General features: G+C 36.5%; 2 protein-coding genes across 13 annotated transcripts; both read right to left on the minus strand.

Annotated features, from left to right (window-relative positions):
* Nucleotides 1–65: 65 nt before the first annotated feature.
* On the minus strand, nt 66–9,601 carry tmf1 (TATA element modulatory factor 1). 6 transcript variants are annotated; one of them, XM_081357093.1, is made up of 17 exons: nt 9,076–9,601; nt 6,492–7,810; nt 5,823–5,926; nt 5,284–5,410; nt 5,081–5,186; nt 4,810–4,952; nt 4,501–4,667; nt 4,227–4,383; nt 3,858–3,950; nt 3,033–3,189; nt 2,715–2,907; nt 2,466–2,535; nt 2,289–2,381; nt 2,000–2,122; nt 1,745–1,897; nt 1,482–1,607; nt 66–883 (listed from the first exon to the last, which is right to left on the minus strand). In XM_081357093.1, exons 1-17 carry the CDS (start codon nt 9,209–9,211, stop codon nt 743–745), a joined length of 3,408 nt encoding a protein of 1,135 aa, XP_081213219.1. In that variant the 5' UTR covers nt 9,212–9,601; the 3' UTR covers nt 66–742. The 6 variants fall into 6 exon arrangements, with proteins under 6 accessions (XP_081213219.1, XP_081213218.1, XP_081213217.1 ...); XM_081357092.1 differs by having other exon boundaries at nt 1,745–1,900; nt 9,076–9,599; XM_081357091.1 differs by having other exon boundaries at nt 6,471–7,810; nt 9,076–9,599.
* A 462-nt stretch (nt 9,602–10,063) lies between these two features.
* Nucleotides 10,064–18,180, minus strand: uba3 (ubiquitin-like modifier activating enzyme 3; the record flags this gene model as incomplete). Of its 7 annotated transcripts, none has more annotated exons than XM_081357126.1 (18): nt 10,064–10,917; nt 11,024–11,078; nt 11,209–11,272; nt 12,426–12,526; nt 12,633–12,714; nt 12,803–12,839; nt 12,958–13,011; nt 14,494–14,607; nt 14,725–14,827; nt 14,908–15,063; nt 15,201–15,265; nt 15,426–15,469; nt 16,037–16,117; nt 16,205–16,287; nt 16,414–16,494; nt 17,131–17,251; nt 17,677–17,715; nt 17,849–18,177. In XM_081357126.1, the coding sequence occupies 18 exons, from the start codon at nt 17,866–17,868 to the stop codon at nt 10,829–10,831; spliced, it is 1,389 nt and encodes a 462-aa protein (XP_081213252.1). In that variant the 3' UTR covers nt 10,064–10,828. The 7 variants fall into 7 exon arrangements, with proteins under 7 accessions (XP_081213252.1, XP_081213254.1, XP_081213251.1 ...); XM_081357130.1 differs by having other exon boundaries at nt 10,163–10,917; nt 11,219–11,272; nt 17,849–17,947; XM_081357128.1 differs by lacking the exon at nt 17,677–17,715 and having other exon boundaries at nt 10,066–10,917; nt 17,849–18,180.
* Between the last annotated feature and the right edge of the window lie 414 nt (nt 18,181–18,594).

The following is an 18,594-nucleotide window of genomic DNA, read 5'->3' on the forward strand; positions in this document are numbered from 1 at the left end:
TAACTAAAAGTAATATCTTTGTAATTATTAAACATTAAATTCAATAATAAGGGTGGAAAACAAATTGAGTCTGCCCAATACATATCTCTTACTTTATTTACATGTGTGCAACAAAAACTGAAGATACACTGGGAGGATCTTACAGTGACATGACTGTAATGTATGATTTACAGAGATCATATCTCATAGAATATTACAGTGGAAGATTTTCATGGACCCCCTCATCACTAAAACTCAATAAAAATGAGTGCATAACTTAACTATTAACTTTAAATATACTAACTTAAGCGGTCTGAAGGACGTGTGGTACCTTGGAGTTGTCTGGAAAGAGACAGTCAACAGCAAATCAACTACTTAGCAGTAAGATGTGCAGTCCAGAGGATGAAGATCAGGGGCAAATATAGCAATTAATTCATGATTAAAATCCAAACTCCCACTTCATTGTGCAAATTCAAGTGTTAAGAAACAACCATAACCTATACACAGACAGATAGCATGTCATTTCTTAAACCAAACATGGTTATTTATAGAGAATTTTTTTATTTAAAAAAAAAAAATCCCACAACCGTGAGAGGAATATCTTAAATAACTATATACTATATGACCCTTGAAATATCTTAAACATTTTCTCAGAAAAAAAAAAATACATTTAAAGTACTTGGTCTTTTGTTACCAATGCTGAGATGTGAAGCAGTTACTCCTACAGTAAAGCTCTGTTGAGCCAGTCCTTTTGCAGAATCTATTATTTTTGATTTCTTAAGAGTTCATCTATTTGCATTTTGTACATGTTCTTCACATCCTCCAGGTCCAGACGCAGCTCTTCCGCCTCCTCCGCCTTCTCTCCATACATCTGCAGGATTGTGTTGTGCCTTTGTTCTAGATCCTGTGATGCACATAACAGTTGGTCAGTGTTTAACTAACAGGTTAAAGCCTCATACCTATTACTGTGCTTGTTAGGCAAACAGATCATTCATCAGGATCCTCTATGAGGAATGGTGAAATTGCTCTTAAAGGATGAAAAATCAAGACACTTTGTTCATATTTAGAGGAAACAAAGAGTGAACAATTTACTCTGCATGAAAAAGAATTTAAACATTTACACTACAGTTAAAAAAATGTTGTTTTAAAGAAATTAGTACTGTTATTCAGCAAGGACACAACAAATAAATCTAAAGTGACAGTAAAGACTTTATAATGTTACCAAAAAAAAGGTCTTGTGTACTTTTCAGTGTATCAGGTAAAACTGTTTTCAACATTGATAATAATAAATGTTTAGAAAATAATAAGAAATGTTTTGCCCAGTTTTCACAGGACAAAAATGCTATCTCCGTGTGGACTGAAGGCCAAAACGTAGCGAAAAGATGCGTTTTCAAATGATTCCGGATTAGTGTAGACAGAAAACGGCAGGTAAATTTGTAGCAGTCTGTTATAAACTGCCTACAGTTGTCTCTGCTTTAAAGTAACATTTTGCTTGTGTTCACCTTCAGTTGCACTTTCAGTTTAGGGATTTCCTTCACTTCATTCTCTATCTCATCGTTCTGATTGGTCAGTCGCACAAGCTCTTCTGTCATCACAGTTCGACCTCTCTCTAGACTAGCAATCTCCATCTTGTGGAAAAACAAAAGAATTGAATCCAAATTAGTTCAGCTTTTGACTCGTTTTAAACATTACAGTAAATGTATAATCTTCCAAACCCAGATGTAATTTTGCACATGATGAAAGACTACTCCATTAAAAGGTGTACCTGCAGCTGGGCTATCTCGCCCTCTCTGAGTTTGAGCTGAGACTGCAGGCTCTCAATGATACTGGACCCACCACCCAGTCGAGCCGCTTCATATAGGTTAGTCCCACTGATAGACATGGTCATAGTGCTAAAAGAATGGTCGAGAGAATCCTCCTGCTAAAAAAACACAGTGACTGTGACAAACTGAGAAATATTTAGGAAGAGAAAAGATTCTCAGCATCTCATCAGGTGTGGACAGGGGTGAGATGAATGTACCTGTGAGAACATGGAGGATGGTAAGCCAGCATGCTCAGTTCCACTAACGGAACTAGAGCGGGACAATGAGGGAGTGGAGGACGCTGGGGCATCAGTCACAGACAAACTTAGAGACTTCCTCTCCTGATGAAACAAAAACACAGAGATTTTAAACTCTTGAAATGAGTTGATTTTATGGCACAGTTATTATCATAACTGCTAGGTGTGATTTTTGGACCTTGTATAAAATGATAATTGTAACTATTTTGGGGGGTAAAGATTAATAAAGTCTGGTCTTTTCATGCAAAACCTTTTCTTTGAGGGCCTCTTGAGCAAGGTAGCATTTCTTCTTCTCCTGTTCCACCTTCATTTTCTCCATTTCCAGTTGGTTGGTGAGAAGCAACTGAAGAGGACCAAATAATACAGACATTGAGAATATTTTTTGTGCATATGTTTTGTCTAAAGTGTTCAAAAAAGCAAATGGTACCTTCTCCTTCTTGGCCTCTTCTGAGACTCGAGTATGTTCCCATTTAAGATTCTCCAGCTCTACACGCTCCCTACAAATACAAAAATCAATTCAATTCACATTTATTTGTATAGCACTTTTCACAATACACGACATTCACAATTCCAGCATTACAGAAGATGCATGTGTCTGCATTACAATTTAAATCAGAGTGAGAATACTGCAACTTACAATGCCAGCTTCTTTTTCAATGTTAAACACATCTCCTACCTGCTAAAGTCATCCTCCAGTTTTTCCCGCCGCATCTTCTCCGCATCCAGCTGCCCCTGCAGGCGTCCTTTCTCCTGCCTCAACAAAGAAGCCTGAGACTCTAAAGATGCTATTTGTGATCTGATGGCTAGTAGCTCCTCTGTAGCCGAACGCTCTTTCTCTATAGAAACAGCAAGCTGGGTTTGGGCATCAGCTAAGAAGAGAGAATGACAAGTGAAAACAACTGGTGAATGTCATATATGGTTTACTGTTTGAAATCATCAGATTTAAACAGATGACATAAGCCACTAATGTTCATTCAAAACAAGCAAGTCTCACCTAAGCGGTCAGAGATGTTCTTCTCTAGTTTTTCCCATGATGCTGTCTGGGCACCAAGTGTGGCCTGGAGATTCTCTATCTGTCGCAGGAGGGGCCGTGATGCTGACGTAACACTTTGGCTAAGTTCCTGGTTTCTGGACTCCGCTTCTTGTAACCTCTGTTGAAGAGTAAAATTACAGCGTAACCATCACCTACACTGTAGGTAGATTAGGGTCGGTAAGATTTTTGGAAAGAAGTCTCTTATGCTCACAGAGGCAGCATTTATTTGATCAAAACTACAGTATTACTATGAAATATTATCACAATTTAAAACAACTGTTTTCTATTTTAAAGTATTTTAAATCTTCAGTGCCACGCGATCTTCAGAAATTATTCTAATATGCTGATTTGGTGCTCAAGAAACGTATTATCAATGTTGAAAACAGTTTTCAGGATTCTTTGATGAATGTAAAGTTCAAAAGAACAGCATTTATTTGAAATAGAAATCTTTCGTAACATTGTAAATGTCTTTTCTGTCACTTTTGATTAATTCAATGCATTCTTGAATAAAATATACATTTCTTTAAAAAAATCTTATTGACCCCAAATGTTTTAATGGTATTGTACATAATACAATAATAATAACATAATAATAATTGTTAATTATCTGAATTTTTTTATACTAGAACTTGTCTTTTTCTCCTTAAATCAGGGAGATACTTCCTTTAACAAAAATGCAATAGTCTTGAGCTTATAGTAGGCTGGCGTAGTTTCTCTACGATGGCTGAAATGAAATAAATAAAGCGCAATAATTCTTGTAAGCTGGCTGTAAGGTGTTCTAGTTACCTGCTGTAACTCACTGATCTCCTCTCTCAGGTAATCTTCCTTCTTGGCCTGCTGCTGTTCGGCCCTCTGTAGAGCCAACCTCAAATCTGCCACCTCAACATTGAAAAAAAAAAAAAAAAAAAACAGTCACACATAGAAAAGCTAGAATTTGGAGATTAATTTACACAAAAGTAAAGCATGTATAAATGGATAAGTAACCCCAGAATAAAGTGATCAAAGTTCCTCAATATATTTAAACAAGCATTTAAATACTGCTTTAAGCACAGCGAAATTAAAGCCAGTAAAAATATAAACTAATAATAATAATAATAATAATATGATGATGACATAACAATAGGCATTTTAACAAAACAAACAAAACAAAATTACCTGATTGGCCAGTGCCTCTTGTTGGAAGCGTGACTCTTCTTGGACTTTCTCCAAAGCCAAACTCAGCTCTTCTTTCGCATGTACCTCTCTGCTCAGTGCCAGTTCCTGGGCTTCACTATCCTTGGTGGCATTGGCCTTGTGCAACTCTGCCAACTCTCTATACAGTGAAAAACGAATAAAATCAATAAACTGGGAGAGACCACCGCCAGACCTGCAGTGACAAGTGAATAAGTGTACTGTACAGCATCAAGTCAGTTATGTGGCATTTATTTACTTGTAGGAGCTGTCAAGTGCTGCTTGTAAACTGCGATTATTTTCCTGAAGCTCCTCGTTGCTGGTCTGCAGTTTACTCAATTCCTTCTCCTGCCGCTCCACTACAGCATTCAGCTTCTTAATGTTCTCTCTGTGCTGCTTTTCTACTTCCTCCTTACCATCCAAAACCTGCAATTATCAATGTAAAACCTCAACATTCTCTTCTCCTTCCGTTGGCATTTGATGAACACTGAATATACAGTACTTTACAACTGTAAACATGTTTATTCTATAGATAACACAGCTTTGGATTGAAGGTTGTGTTCCAAACCTGCTGCAAATGTTTAAGTTCTTCTTCCTGTTCCTTTAGTTTTTTGGTCTGTTTGGTGATTTGTGCATCACTATCTCTCTCTTTCACACGCAGTTTCTTTATGATGTTGGAGTGCTGCAACTGCTGCTTAGACAGTTTCTCACCTAATCAGAAAGAAACGAGTAAACAAACACACCCTTAACAAAGAAGCAGTTCCTTGTAAGATCACGCAGTAAAATCTTGATCTGATCATCCATGTCAAGTTGAACACGTAAAAGACTAGAACACTCACCTTCTTCAAGAAGCTCTCGGATCTGTTCCTCTTTCTCTTTTATCAGTTCCAGAGTCTCATTTGGGTTTAGCCTGCTTGCCAGTTCTTCTCTGAGGCCCTTGATTTCCTGTGACCATGGCATATAATGCATTTCAATGCAAAACAAGACTGGGGTTGTAAGAATTATATAAATTCAAAACAACAATTTTAAAAAAAATGGACACCTTTTTGGCGATGTCTCTCTCCTTGCAGGCAAGTTGAGCTTTCCTCTCAGCTTCAGCTATGCGCTGAGTGAACTCGTCTTTTATAGACTGAACAGCAGAGCTTTCTTCCTGCAAGCTGATCATCTCACTGTGAAACACAAGTCTCGTTAATGCTAATTCAACAGGCATGTAAAAAGTTTAAATAAGAAAAATAAAAAAACACTAAAGAGTTAAATGTCTTTAACAGAATAAGAATAAGATTAACACCCTAAAAACATGCCAACCTATAGACAATTCAAGATGATAATTTGTTTATGCAATGTACATGTTGAAAGGTGTGGACACACTGTATATCAAAATTAAGTGTTTTGTTGGCTAAAGTAATTTGTTGGCTGTGTTCACAACACTATGTGAACACAGCACCCGGTTTTCCTCAAGCTGTGTAAAAATGTTTTGCTGCCTCCACCTGTTTCTATTCCCTAGTTAGCTATTGCAAACATTTATCATTTAAGAAAACACAATAGCAGATGTTTTTTAGGAGCATATGTTCCTCAACTCACTCTTTGAGATTGTCACACTCCTCCTCAAGTCTGGCCTTGTCTTTACTGACCACAAGCAACTGTGATTCTCTCTTCTCTAGTCGGTTAGAAAGCTCCTCAATAATCTGGGGAGATTATGAAAAACAAAAATAATAGAAAATTAATTCAATGACACGTGAAAAAATATCAATAAAAAAAATTGTGTTCAATAATAACTTTTATTCTGCAAGGGTGCATTTAATTGATCTAGTAATGATAAAAAAGATTTCAAATAAATGCTGTTCTTTTAACCTTTCTATTTTCATAAAAAATACTGAAAAAATGACAATAATAAGAAATGTTTCTTAAGTTTTAAATCAGCATATCAGAATGAATTATGAAAGATCATGTGAATATCATGTGTACGTGTAAAGATCTGTATAGTAATGATGTTGAAAAATTCAGCTTTGCTATAACCTGAAAAAAAATACAAGTCAAAATATATTAAAATAGAAAACAGTTATTTTAGATTGTAATAATGTTTCAAAATGATACTGCTGTTTTTTTTATCAAATAAATGCAGCCTTGGTGAGCATAAGAGGCTTCCAAAAACCTTTTAAAAAAATATTACCAACCCAAATGTTTGAACAGTACTAGTGTATATTTAATAATTATATTATATTATATTACATTTTTATGTATTATTCCAACCTTCTGGAGATCGAAAATCTGACAGGGTGAATCTTCCAGTTTCTCTTCAGTACTCTGTGACGCTGCAGTTTCGTTCACATCAGTTTTTTGGTCGGTCAGTGTGAGGTCGGATTCAGTTTCCTGTTCGCCTTCCTGCAGCTCATCCACCTGCTCACAATTCACTGGCGTTGCACTGCGGCCGCTCTCCTCCATCTCATTATCATCCAGTGATTGTTCATTAATAGACTCAGTTAGACCCTCCTCTTCCTCCTGTTTAGTCTGTGGCACTGACTGAGGAGGAGCAGGCAAAGGTCCGGCCGTGATGGAGGCTAATGTGCGGTTGCCTGGGATCTCGTCATCAGAATTCACTTCGCTGACACTGCGGCTGTCCAGCGACTGCATGCTAAATGAGTCGATGCGCTCAAAGGCATCAGACGAGGACCCGCAGCTTTCCGTGAGTTTTGGGTATTCATCCAAACGAGGGAAGTCGCTGCATGTTGAGGCGGAGAGCAGTTGGAAAGAGCCTTGCATTAGGTGCAGACCAGCTTTAGCCTCTGCGGTCTCCTGTCTGGAGCTGGCCGAGCTCTCGCTTAGCACACTCTCGTGGTCCAAAACCTCTATGTCGCTGGTAGTGGAAGTTCCAGAAGAGAAGGCACTAACAGGGGGAGATGGGGTGTTGCTTTGTCTGTCCTCTGATTTAGCGTCTTTGGATTCTAACAGGATTTCTTTAGAAGAAACAGGCAGGGCTTTATCTGGATTTTTGGTCTCGATGGTCAAAGCTGGTTCAAACACACCACCAGATTCGGCCTCTGAAGAGGATAAAGGTACATTTGTGAGTGTGACATCTGAAGTTAAAGCCAAGCCATCTGACTCTGTCACATCCTCGCTGGCCTCCTGTTCGACAGCTTCTTCCGGTGCAACAACCGAAGCAGGAACAACCAGTTCTGGTTGTGACTGCTCATCTGTCGAGGATGAATTTTGCTCCAAAAGCTCTGTCCCAGTTGGCTTTATCTCATAAGTTTCCTGGCTGCTGTACTTACTGAGGTCTGTCAGATCTTGTGAATCACTGACCTCCAGCTCCTTCTCCTGGTCTGCTTTTTCCCGTAGTCTCCGGTTTGACTTGGCAGGTGGCACAGACACCACTTTAGTGTTGCTTACAGTTTGTGTCTCCCCATGAGGCAGAAAGGCACTGAAGAAATCCTCCGATTCATCAACAACGGTCCATGTGACGGGCTTAGTAATGGCCTCAGATGATGGAAGGAGAGTCTTGGTATGCTCCTCAGAGGGCGAGTCCCACTGGTTCATACCCCATCCTGTTGATACCGGCTTGCCTGGTGGATCTATAGAAAAAAGAAAAAAAAACAGTGTTAATGTTGAAAAGTTCATCTTCATCAATTAAGAAAAATTCAATTATAGCTATAAGCAGCTTATAGGAATACAAATGTCATCATTATCCAGCTCAATTCAGTACAATTACAATCTCATCCAATAGCATCAATGCACCTGAATTAATAATATAACTCAATATTCATTCTTTTAAACCTTTTAAGAAATGAAATTTCTGTCAATATTTGATCACACTTATGTGGTTCCAAGTTATAACCCAGATTTCCATTCATCATCAGAACACAAATGAAGATATTTTTAATAATCTCTCATCATTTTTGTCTATCCATTTAAAGTTCATGGAACCAAAACTTTCACAGATCAAAAAGTCACCTCAAGCTCATCCATACTTCCTTGAATCCTTGTGATTCTTGCATGTCAAGCAAGTACAAATGAGCTTCCTTTTACCACTGATGAGCTCTATGCATGTGCATTGATCAGTGTTTATATCTGAATAAAAGCTTAAATTAAACTGTTCATCATATCATGAGACTTGAATTAAATCACTCAAATCATGGATTACTTTTACTATGATTTTTTTTTTTACTTTTTGATCTGTCAAATGTTTTGCTTGCATGAACTTTCAATAATGGACATCAATTATGAGAAAATATATTAATTTGTGTTTCGAAGATGAACAAGAGTCTTGTGGGTTTGGAACAACATGAGTAAATGATGACAGAATTTGCATTATTGGGTGGACTATCCCTTTAAAAGGAAGAAGCTTCATAACCAAAATAGATCAATCCTAAAGCTACTGAATCATACATCTCTATTTTATCATTCTAAACATGAGCTAAAGGAAGAAAACAAATCCCACCTTTGGAAACACAATACATCAAAACTGCAAACTCTTTTGTATTCTTTAGTGGCTTTTTGTGATATCAGGTGGTTTTCAAGATCATCTCTGAAGAAGTTTCATGTTGGCCTTGGTTTGTGATTCTGTCTGAATGACTTGGTTGTAAAGGCTTTTGTTTTATTTTTCAGTTCTGCGGGAAGGTTTCCATGTGCGTTTAAAGTTATCTGAGCTATCTGACTGCATATGGATTATGCAAAATGTATGTAGTCAGCTGAAAATATGTGTGTAGCCGATTGGTGACTGTAATGTAGCCTGCAGAAATATATGAAGCATAAATTATTATATATCTAATGCTGTGCAGTAATTGTCACTGATAATGACACCCTGCCTGGACTGTCAACCATCTATAACTAAATTTACCAGTAAAGGACGGGTTGGTCGTGTCACCCCACTGCTCCTCTTCTTGAATGTCCAGAACTCTGTCGATGGATTTCTGAGCAGTTGTCAGAGCTTGTTTGGCAAAACTCGACAGATGAGACGCGTTGAACCAACTCATATTGATTTACTTCCACCTGGTTGTGTGACGTCTACATAAAACACAACATTATTAAAAGCCTCCCAAATAAGAGCAGGTTTATTCCACACTAACAGCCGGAGCACTGTTTATATTAGGCCGCTATCCACGTTAGCTTGGCGGCTAATTCTGCTCGCAAAACAACTGACAATTCGCTGACAGTCGACATAATTCCATGCTAAAATGAAAGTCGATAATATAAATACATAAACGACGGACTGGACGACATTTTTCTTTGCTTTCGAGCTACTCGGCATCTAGGTTGGACTTCTTCGCATTGTTTTGTTTGGGTTTCCTCTGGCGTGCAGCTCGAAAACTACTTCCCATCCACGTATCATCAACCTATCCTGTAAGTGACGTCGTCAGGGCCACGTCACCGACGTCAAAAGTACGATTATTTATTTATTTTGTATTGTAGAATTCTATTATATACTATAACGTTATACTATATTGTATATATTATTATAAAAATATATTAAGTTATTATTAGATTGGTAGCAGGTACTACCAATGCCTGCACGTTTTTTGTTTTGTTTTTTGTTATTCAATAAAAAAGTAAACGATTAAAGTATCAGTTGTTATTTTAAACCTCTTTAAAAAAAATGAACGTAAAATGACTTTTATTGTCAATGCATAACTGTAAACTAAACTTAAAAAGGTGTCTATTGCCTTTGTAATGAGGGCATTTTTTACAGATTATACTTTAGCGAAAATTAATTCGTAACAGACATTAAGTTTATATTAATCATAATTATTCACTCGTAAGATATTAGTTTTAAAAAATTTATGGGACACTAGTGAAGCAGTTTATCAAACAAATAATGTAGGCTAACTGTAGCTTGGCACATTTGTAGTTTTATCCATTGTTGAATGTGGTCATGTGACTTGTCCAAATGAACTTTTAAATAAACAAAGACACTAAGGTCTGACCTTGTGGATTAGAGTCTGCATTGTATTTCTGTATATCTGTATTCCATGACAATGCCACATAAATCACACAAACAGTACAGTATACAAAATGACTTTCTTAAGATTACATTGACAATGCAACATTCTGTATTTGTTTACAAAATATTTTTATTCTGGAGATTCCATCATATTTTGAGCCTTTTTAAATATTTAACCAAGTAAATTTATTCACAAATTGGGTAAAAGGCTATTTTAAATTTAAAGTTGGGAAAACATTATAGGACTGGGACTTCTTTACTTGTTTAAAATAAGGTTTCCAATTTAAATTCAAAACATGAAAGATTTTTTTTTTTCAACAAGACAAGACACTGAACAACATACTGTCAAACTGGTTTGAATGCACAACAACAAAATAAATAGATAAACAGATTGCATAAAAAAAGAAATCCACAAAAATGACTCCTACGGATATAGCAGTGCAAGACAACGAAACAAATGCCTTCTGTAAGTGTCTTTGATGGACAGAGTTGACCAAAAACCCTAAACAGAAACCGCAGCTATTCCAACTGAGCATGTGCATGTGATGCTGTTGATGCACTGAAGCATGGAGCTTATAGGCTACATTTCCAAGTCTGCTTCATTTTGATGACGACTGCAATAACCACTGTCCATCAGAATGAAGCATTTGTTCTATGAGATGAAGTTGAGCTTGAAGAGCATTGTCTGAGGAGTGGTGACATCAGCCACTGCCAGCTCTTGGCCATCCACAAGTCCAAGCTCTGCAAACACAAGGGGACATTTAATAGGTTAAACAAAATATTCTGAAATATTCATATAAAATAAAGTTACATATACTACATGATGTCACAGAAGACTTTCAATCACCTTTCAGTGTTTTGCTTAGATTTGGTCGAGTTCTCTCTTCAATAGATGCCACAGTCTAAAAATAAAACCAAACAGGTTCAAATGTACTTTAAATATAATACAGCTAATGCATAAAATGCATGTAAAGAAAATCCAATCAAACTAAATTATGAGAACTCTGTTAGAAATGTTAGAAAACATTTAACCTGTAAATACAGAGTTTTGTTTTTTCCATCCACAGTTGTAGTGATGGCAGGAGACTTCATTTGGCTAGGAGAAAAAAAGACAATAATAAATCATAAAATGATTTATATGCATATTTGTTTGTTTGTGTGTGTGTGTGTGTGTGTGTGTGTGTGTGTGTGTGTGTGTGTGTGTGTGTGTGTGTGTGTGTGTGTGTGTGTGTGTGTGTGTGTGTGTGTGTGTGTGTGTGTGTGTGTGTGTGTGTGTGTGTGTGTGTGTGTGTGTGTGTGTGTAGGGGTGTAACAGTACAAAAGCAAAGACCACTAGATACGAATCGAAACAGAGCGTAATGCGAAATATTAAGTATAGGAGGGCTGGGCTTAAGCTTTGAATGTTTACATGCAGTTTAAGTGGAGTAAATAGTAAGACTTCTAATGGACAAGTTTTATTTTTCATTATTCTATTTATTTTATACTTTTATAACACGAGATGCTTCTCAAAACTGTAGCTGATTGTGACCAAATACCTTTTGTTTTTTTTATCAGCCCTGCTAAATAATATGACCTATGCAAGAGTGCATTCTGTTTACTGCTTAGTGCTTAATACAATATAGGAGGCTGTATTGTACCAACTACCTAAGGGGGGACTAAATGTTGATAGGTGTAAAAAAAAAACAATTTGCACAACTGTCAGTTCAAAATAAAATAAAAGAAACCTAGAATTGCGGATTTATTGCTTTTTCCGGTAACACTTTAAATTAGGGTCCAATTCTCACTATTAACATGTTGCTAATTACCATGCAAATTGCTAGGATATGTTAATTAGTACTTATAAAGCATATATTAGTGCCTAATTCTGCATGACCATATTCTACATCCCTTAATCCGATCCCATTCCTTAACCTACTACCTAAACAACTACCTTACTAACTATTAATAAGAAGTAATTAGGAGTTTATAGAGGCAAAACTCAAAGTTAATAGTGAGTTAATATTGAGAATTGGACCCTAAACTAAAGTGTGACCATTTTTTCCATTGTACTGAACTCGTATTGAACAGTGCCCCCAAAACCGAGGTGCATATCGAACCGTGACTTTAGTGTACCGTTACACCCTAATATCATATATATATATATATATATTGAATAAGAAAATAAGCATACAGTATATATAGTTTCATTGTTACTATTAGGCTTTATGTTCATCAACAATGGTTGAATATTAAGGAACATTGTGACTCACAGAGAGGCGTTCTCAGTCAAGTAGTTCAGAACCTCCTGTAGTTTAGTTGAAGGTGGAAATGGCAGGTCTTGTGGCACCTGACTGCAAGCAGAACAGTTCTCCTACACATGCAACATGGAAAACATTTAAGCTGTGTTGATTTTTAGAGACATCTAATATGTCTCTTTTTTCTAGTTATGTACATAAAAACATGTTCATATCACTAACCTTTCTCTCAGCCTCAAAGGTGTACGTGTACAGCCCATCAACATCATTGAACACCAGGTAGTTGTTCAAGGGAACATAGGCGCTGTTCGGCAAAGGTAAAAGAACAAAAGAGATGTGAATGAACGATGAAATCAATGCTCTCTTCTTGAAAATACACTATCATAACTTACCTTGTGGCAATTTTGAAAACCTCTGTGGCACAAGCAGCTGAAATGTATAAGAAAGAAAGAAAGAAATTATCTTCAGTCACAACTCAACTTACTGAAAAATATCAAAAAACTTTCAAGTATGCCAAAACCAGATAACATTTGCAATGTCAGCATACCAGCAATAACAGCATTTGTAGAAGCCACAGCAGGAATTATTCTCTTCACAACCCCTGAAACACAGGTGAGGTGGTTCATCAACATCTGATTGGTGCTTGCCTGTGCAAAAGCATGCACCATGATGCCAGGGCATTGGTATTCTGTAGCTAAGATGTTCTGAATGTTTTGGTTTTTGTTTTGGTTTGGTTTTGGTACGCATTGTTAAGGTGTTCAAGAATGGTTGTCCCAAGTCAAAAGACTCCCAAAATGAAGCACATTGAAGTTGATCTGATATTCTAGTCCCTAAATCTGGTTTGGTTTCCCAATAAGTGGTCCTGGCTGGGACCTATAAAGTTGATTTTTTTTAAAGAAGTCTCTTATGCTGTGCTGCGTCTGAAATCACATACTGTCTGAATATGTAAAACATTTGAATTTGAACTTTGTGACCATTAAAAGTGTATGTTCTATATAGTATAAATATGGGTAGTATGAATTAAATTCGATTGAACTATAGCCGCCATGACGCTACTGTCACATGACCTATAACAGCATCAGTTGACTACTGTTTTTCACTGTGTTTTTCACAGTTTTTTTACTGTGTTTATACTATGCATTCTGACATACCAAGGCTGAATTTATTTATATTTATATTGCAAAATATGATTAAAATTTTAATTTTAATTTTACATTGTCTATTTTAATATATACTTTACATTTAAAAATTTGAATTATGTGATGGCAAAGCTAAATTTACAACAGCCATTACTCCGGTCTTCAGTGTCACATGATCCTTTAGAAATCACTCTAATATACTGATTTGCAGCTCAAACATTTCTTATTATTATCAGTTGAAAACAGCTGTGCTGCCTAAAAAAATTTGTTGGAACCATGATACATTGTTTTCAGGATTCATTAATCAATAGAATGTTCAAAATAAAAGAATTTATTTGAAATAGAGATCTTTAAAAAGGTTTTATATTTGTTGTGTTTTGTTATATGTTTTAAATTGGTTCAAAACGTATATTATAGATAGGACCTATTTAGTTAATATATCAAATACATATGGAATGTTATATGGTGTTCCTCAAGGATCAATTCTTGGGCCACATTTATTTTCATTATACATGCTCCCTTTGGGAAAAATAATTCAGAAATATGACATGAATTATAATTTTTATGCTGATGATATTCAATTATATATTTCACTTGATTTCAGAGACACTGTTGTATTAGAGAGGATGTCTGACTGTCTGTCCAGCATTGTAAAACGGATGAATTTTATTTTATTTTTTATTTTTTAAGCTGAACAAAGACAAAAATGAAATTCTTATTGTGGGCTCAATAATAATGAGAGGGAGAGGATTGAAGCTGGTTTGGGCACCTTGGTCTTACAACCTAAGAAAGGAATTGTTTACCAAATAAAGTGAGAGAAGCTACAAGCATTCATATTTTAAAAAGGCACATTAAGACAAAGTTCTGTGAAATTGTGTGAAAAATTCTGTCAACAAACGAGAGGATTTCACGAAAGGCCCACTGAGCAGGTCTGTGTCACTCACCCTGAGTGAGTCTGTAAGTCACCCCAGTGATGTTGAACTCTGCTGCTCTCTCCAAAGATTTCTGGTACACCCACTGGATGTGCTTTGGGTCATCACCGTCTAGCACCACACCATCTGAGGAAAATACATTACAAATCTGAAATATTAGCAGGCTGCCAAACAGCAGTATAACCAAAATATCAGTCTGTGGTTGTATGCCCAGTTCCATGTAGATACCGCGAATTAATGTACCTCCAAAAGGCTTGTCTTTGGGCCAAAGCAGCATGCGGACGTATTCAACACAATGTTCAGGTAACCGAGGCATAGAGGCTATGGTGCACATTGGGAAGTTTATCTGTGTAGGGCAACAACAAAAAAATGAGTATGACAAAAGGCTTTTAAAAATTCAACTTAACACAAAATCCCAGTATGCACCTGTGGGGGGTACAGCTCCAGGGTGCAATCAATGCAAGCTGTCATGCCCGGAAGAATGACTCGGGCATTGCCTTTGAAGCCCTCTGTGCCACCATCTATTAGAGGAATAATGGAGCTGGGATCCAGGACACCATCTTCATAAATCAGCAGGGATAACTGAAAAAGAGAAAGCCAAATGAATAAAAACACTTCTCACAGTATAGAAACACTTTATTTACATGACATAAAGAAGACTTTATGTCTATAAATTTGTATGAACAGATTGTTGAATGTTTCGGAAAATAAATACATACCAGCATGCCATTCATCCATCTTCTGGCAACAACAGAGTCCAGGCCACAGACTACTATGTGAAATTCTATGCAGTTACAGAGACACAGTTACATTACTCAGATTTCAAGATTTAAGACTGTCATAATAATTAGTCTCACACTGCAGATAAACAGTGTCACATTTTGTATAGTGCTAGAAAAGTTACGACATTTTAGATGAATGTAAAACAGTTAGGTGGTAATTACGCTTGTAAAATGTCTCATCCAAGTCCTGGATTTTCTTAAAATGTCTGCATTACTGATTAAGGAAAATGGAAATATTTTGACATACATCGATATAACATATACACTGCCAAGTTTGGGGTCTTGAAAAGTTTGGGCTCAATATGATTTTAAATGTTTTTGAAGTCTCTTATGCACACCACAGGATAAAGCTGCATTTATTTGATCCAAAATTAAAATATGATTACGGTCTAATATAACTGTTTTCTATTTTAAAATGTATTTATTCCTGTGATGGCGGAACTGAAATTTCAGCATCATTACTGTCACATGATCCTTCAGAAAAGCTGATTTTGTGCACAAGAAACTTTTACTATTGTTATCAATGTTCAAATTGATAATATCAATGTTGAAATTCAAAAAATCCTGAAATATAAACCAAATAGAAAGTTCAATAGAGCAGCATTTATTTGAAATAGAAATCTTTTGTAATCTTTTTTGATCAATTTAATGCATCCTTGCTGAATAAAAGTATTAATTTCTTTTATACATTATAATAATAATAAAAATCTTACTGACCCCAAACTTTTGATTTGTAGTGTATCAAAACAATAATTATATCAGGACAAGGATACGGGACAACATTGCACCCTGGGATCCTGTCATTTACAAAGTCTGCTGCAACCTCTGCCTTTGGTCGGCCCACATCTTTTGGTCTATCGATACAACAGAAAGCAGTTTACATTACAGAAAAAGAATAAGAAATGTTTCAAAAAGATATCTATCAGCTGACTAAGATTAACCTGAAGAGGAACTGTCTGTTGAGGTTGGAAACATCAATGGTGTCCATGTCCACCACATGAATGTGTCGAAAACCTGACAAAGCCTGGGGGATGAAATTGTATCATACATGAGCATAAGACAAAAAAAAAGTATTGCAGCTGTCATTCAAGAATAGGAACAAACAAGAATCTGTCTAAAGTTAACAAATGCAGCACAACAAGGACCATACCAGATCTTTGAGCAGCTCACATCCAAGTCCACCAGCTCCAATAACCAGAATTTTGCATGTGTCTAACAGAAACTGGAGTGACTGGAAGAAGATGTGCACAATTTACGGAAAGAGAAGAGAGTAAAGTAACATTCAGGTTTTACAACAAACTGAGTGATCTTGGATCAGACGCTCATGAAGCTAAATGGCTCAAAAACTATAGTCACATTGGTTCTAAACCTTTTTGACTCAGTTCTCCAATTTTTGATAAATAATGGCCCCATGACTCTTCCAGTTGTTTGAAATTTACTGGGGGGAAAAAATACAAATTAAAAATGATGCTCTCATAATCTTTAAATCAAAATAAATCCCCCTCCCTCTTGAAGTGACATATCTCTTTTCTGATGACATATTTTTGGCAGGAGGGCGGGACAACCTGTCACTCACATGGCATCACAGCCCACAATGTGTACAACACAGTGTGTGTTTTTTTTGGTGAGAAGTAGACCACAGTGTGCATTGTCAGTGTAGTAATTCTGAACCATAAAAATAGCAGCCAGTCTGTTATTTTTAAAGCAGTCATTCTGTACTTCAGGCAGAGAAAAACATTATTAATTGTTCTGATAATATGCATTCACAGCTGTGCTTCTCTCCCTAAAAGTGGGCATAGATATACATTTATAAAAGGGGTGTGGAATGTATATGTTATGATAAGTTATGTTATGATTTACATCTTACCTCAGTGCTGGGTTCAAAATCCGGATGAGTGAAGGGTCCAGCTCTCTCTAAGAACTTTTTGACATGGTCCCATCTTCCCTGCCAGTCACTGCTGTCTCCACTCCCTCCATCCACAACCATTCTGTGAAAAAATATAGAGCTTTAACTACACAGCACACACATCACCAAGATGATTAAATGATTATAAAAACACATTCACACATAACATAATCAACAATACATTATATATACACAACAATTAATTGGGTTGGTTTGGATGGCACTGTCTTTACGTAAGTTTCATGATTAATACAAACAAGGTGTCTTGTATTATATATTAAGAAAGAACATTATGGCACGTGTGCAAACAGCAGTGTTTGGAGGTTTTGCAAGCTTTCACCTAGGTTTCAGACAGATTATATTTATATACAGAATATGCGGAGAGCTCTTCAAAATAATGTCTGAACAGTATCTGGATTATAGATAAAGCTAACTTTATGAATTAACACCTCTCAAAGCAAACCTGCTGGCTGCCACATCTAAATTCTCATCTTTCATTTCACTAACTTCTCATTCAGCTCCTCTATTCTCCTTCTTTTCTTCTCCCTAAAAAGAGAGAATAAAAGAAGGTTCATTCATGCTCTGCTACCCGCAAGTTAACGTTCTTGCGTCCTGTTGATTGAACTACAAGCACTGTTACGAGGGATTTATGAACAGCTGAGTGTAAAATTTCACTTACGGCTCCTCTCCTTCCGCCATATTGTCATTCGGATTCAAGTGAAATGCGCAACCAGAAAAACACAGCTACCCACTTGACGCACATTGTTATTTTCAACATAAAAGTCTCGAGTCTTTCATTCCAGCCTTTTGTCAGATAATTGAAATATTTTAGTAACACGTATTTTAATGTAAATAAACAAAAAATTACGGCACAAATGAGGCAGTGTTTTTTTTTTACAGTTCAAAAAGACGAATCACTGGTTTGAATCTATGGTTTGAATCAGTCTGATGAATCCTTCACTGAACTGAATCAATCAGAGCGCAGCGATCAACATCCGCTCTAACAACAGTATGGAAGGAAGCCTACTCCGCCATATCAGAAAAACAAAATTGCTTTGGTGAATTAAAATATGGCATAGTTCGTCCGAAATTATGACATACTAAGTCATAAGTATGACTTTTGTCCCGGTTTTACAGACAAGCCTAGTCCCACACTAAAATGCATGTCTGAACTTGAACTAGCATAGGCTATTATAAAATATGTCAGTGCCATTGTTTTGTCTCAAGATGCATAATGTTTTTTTTCTAAGGCACGTTTATAAAAGCTACTTAGTTGTGCCATTAATTACTTATCCTCATGCCGTTCCAAACCCTTACGAATTTCGTTCATCTTCGGAACACAAATGAAGATATGTTTTATTAAATCTGAGAGCTTTCTGTCCCTCCATTGACAGCCACGCAACTACCACTTTGACACTTCTAAAA

The sequence above is a fragment of the Scardinius erythrophthalmus genome, assembly GCF_964197995.2.
Source record: "Scardinius erythrophthalmus genome assembly, chromosome: 25".
Classification (NCBI taxonomy): domain Eukaryota; kingdom Metazoa; phylum Chordata; class Actinopteri; order Cypriniformes; family Leuciscidae; genus Scardinius; species Scardinius erythrophthalmus.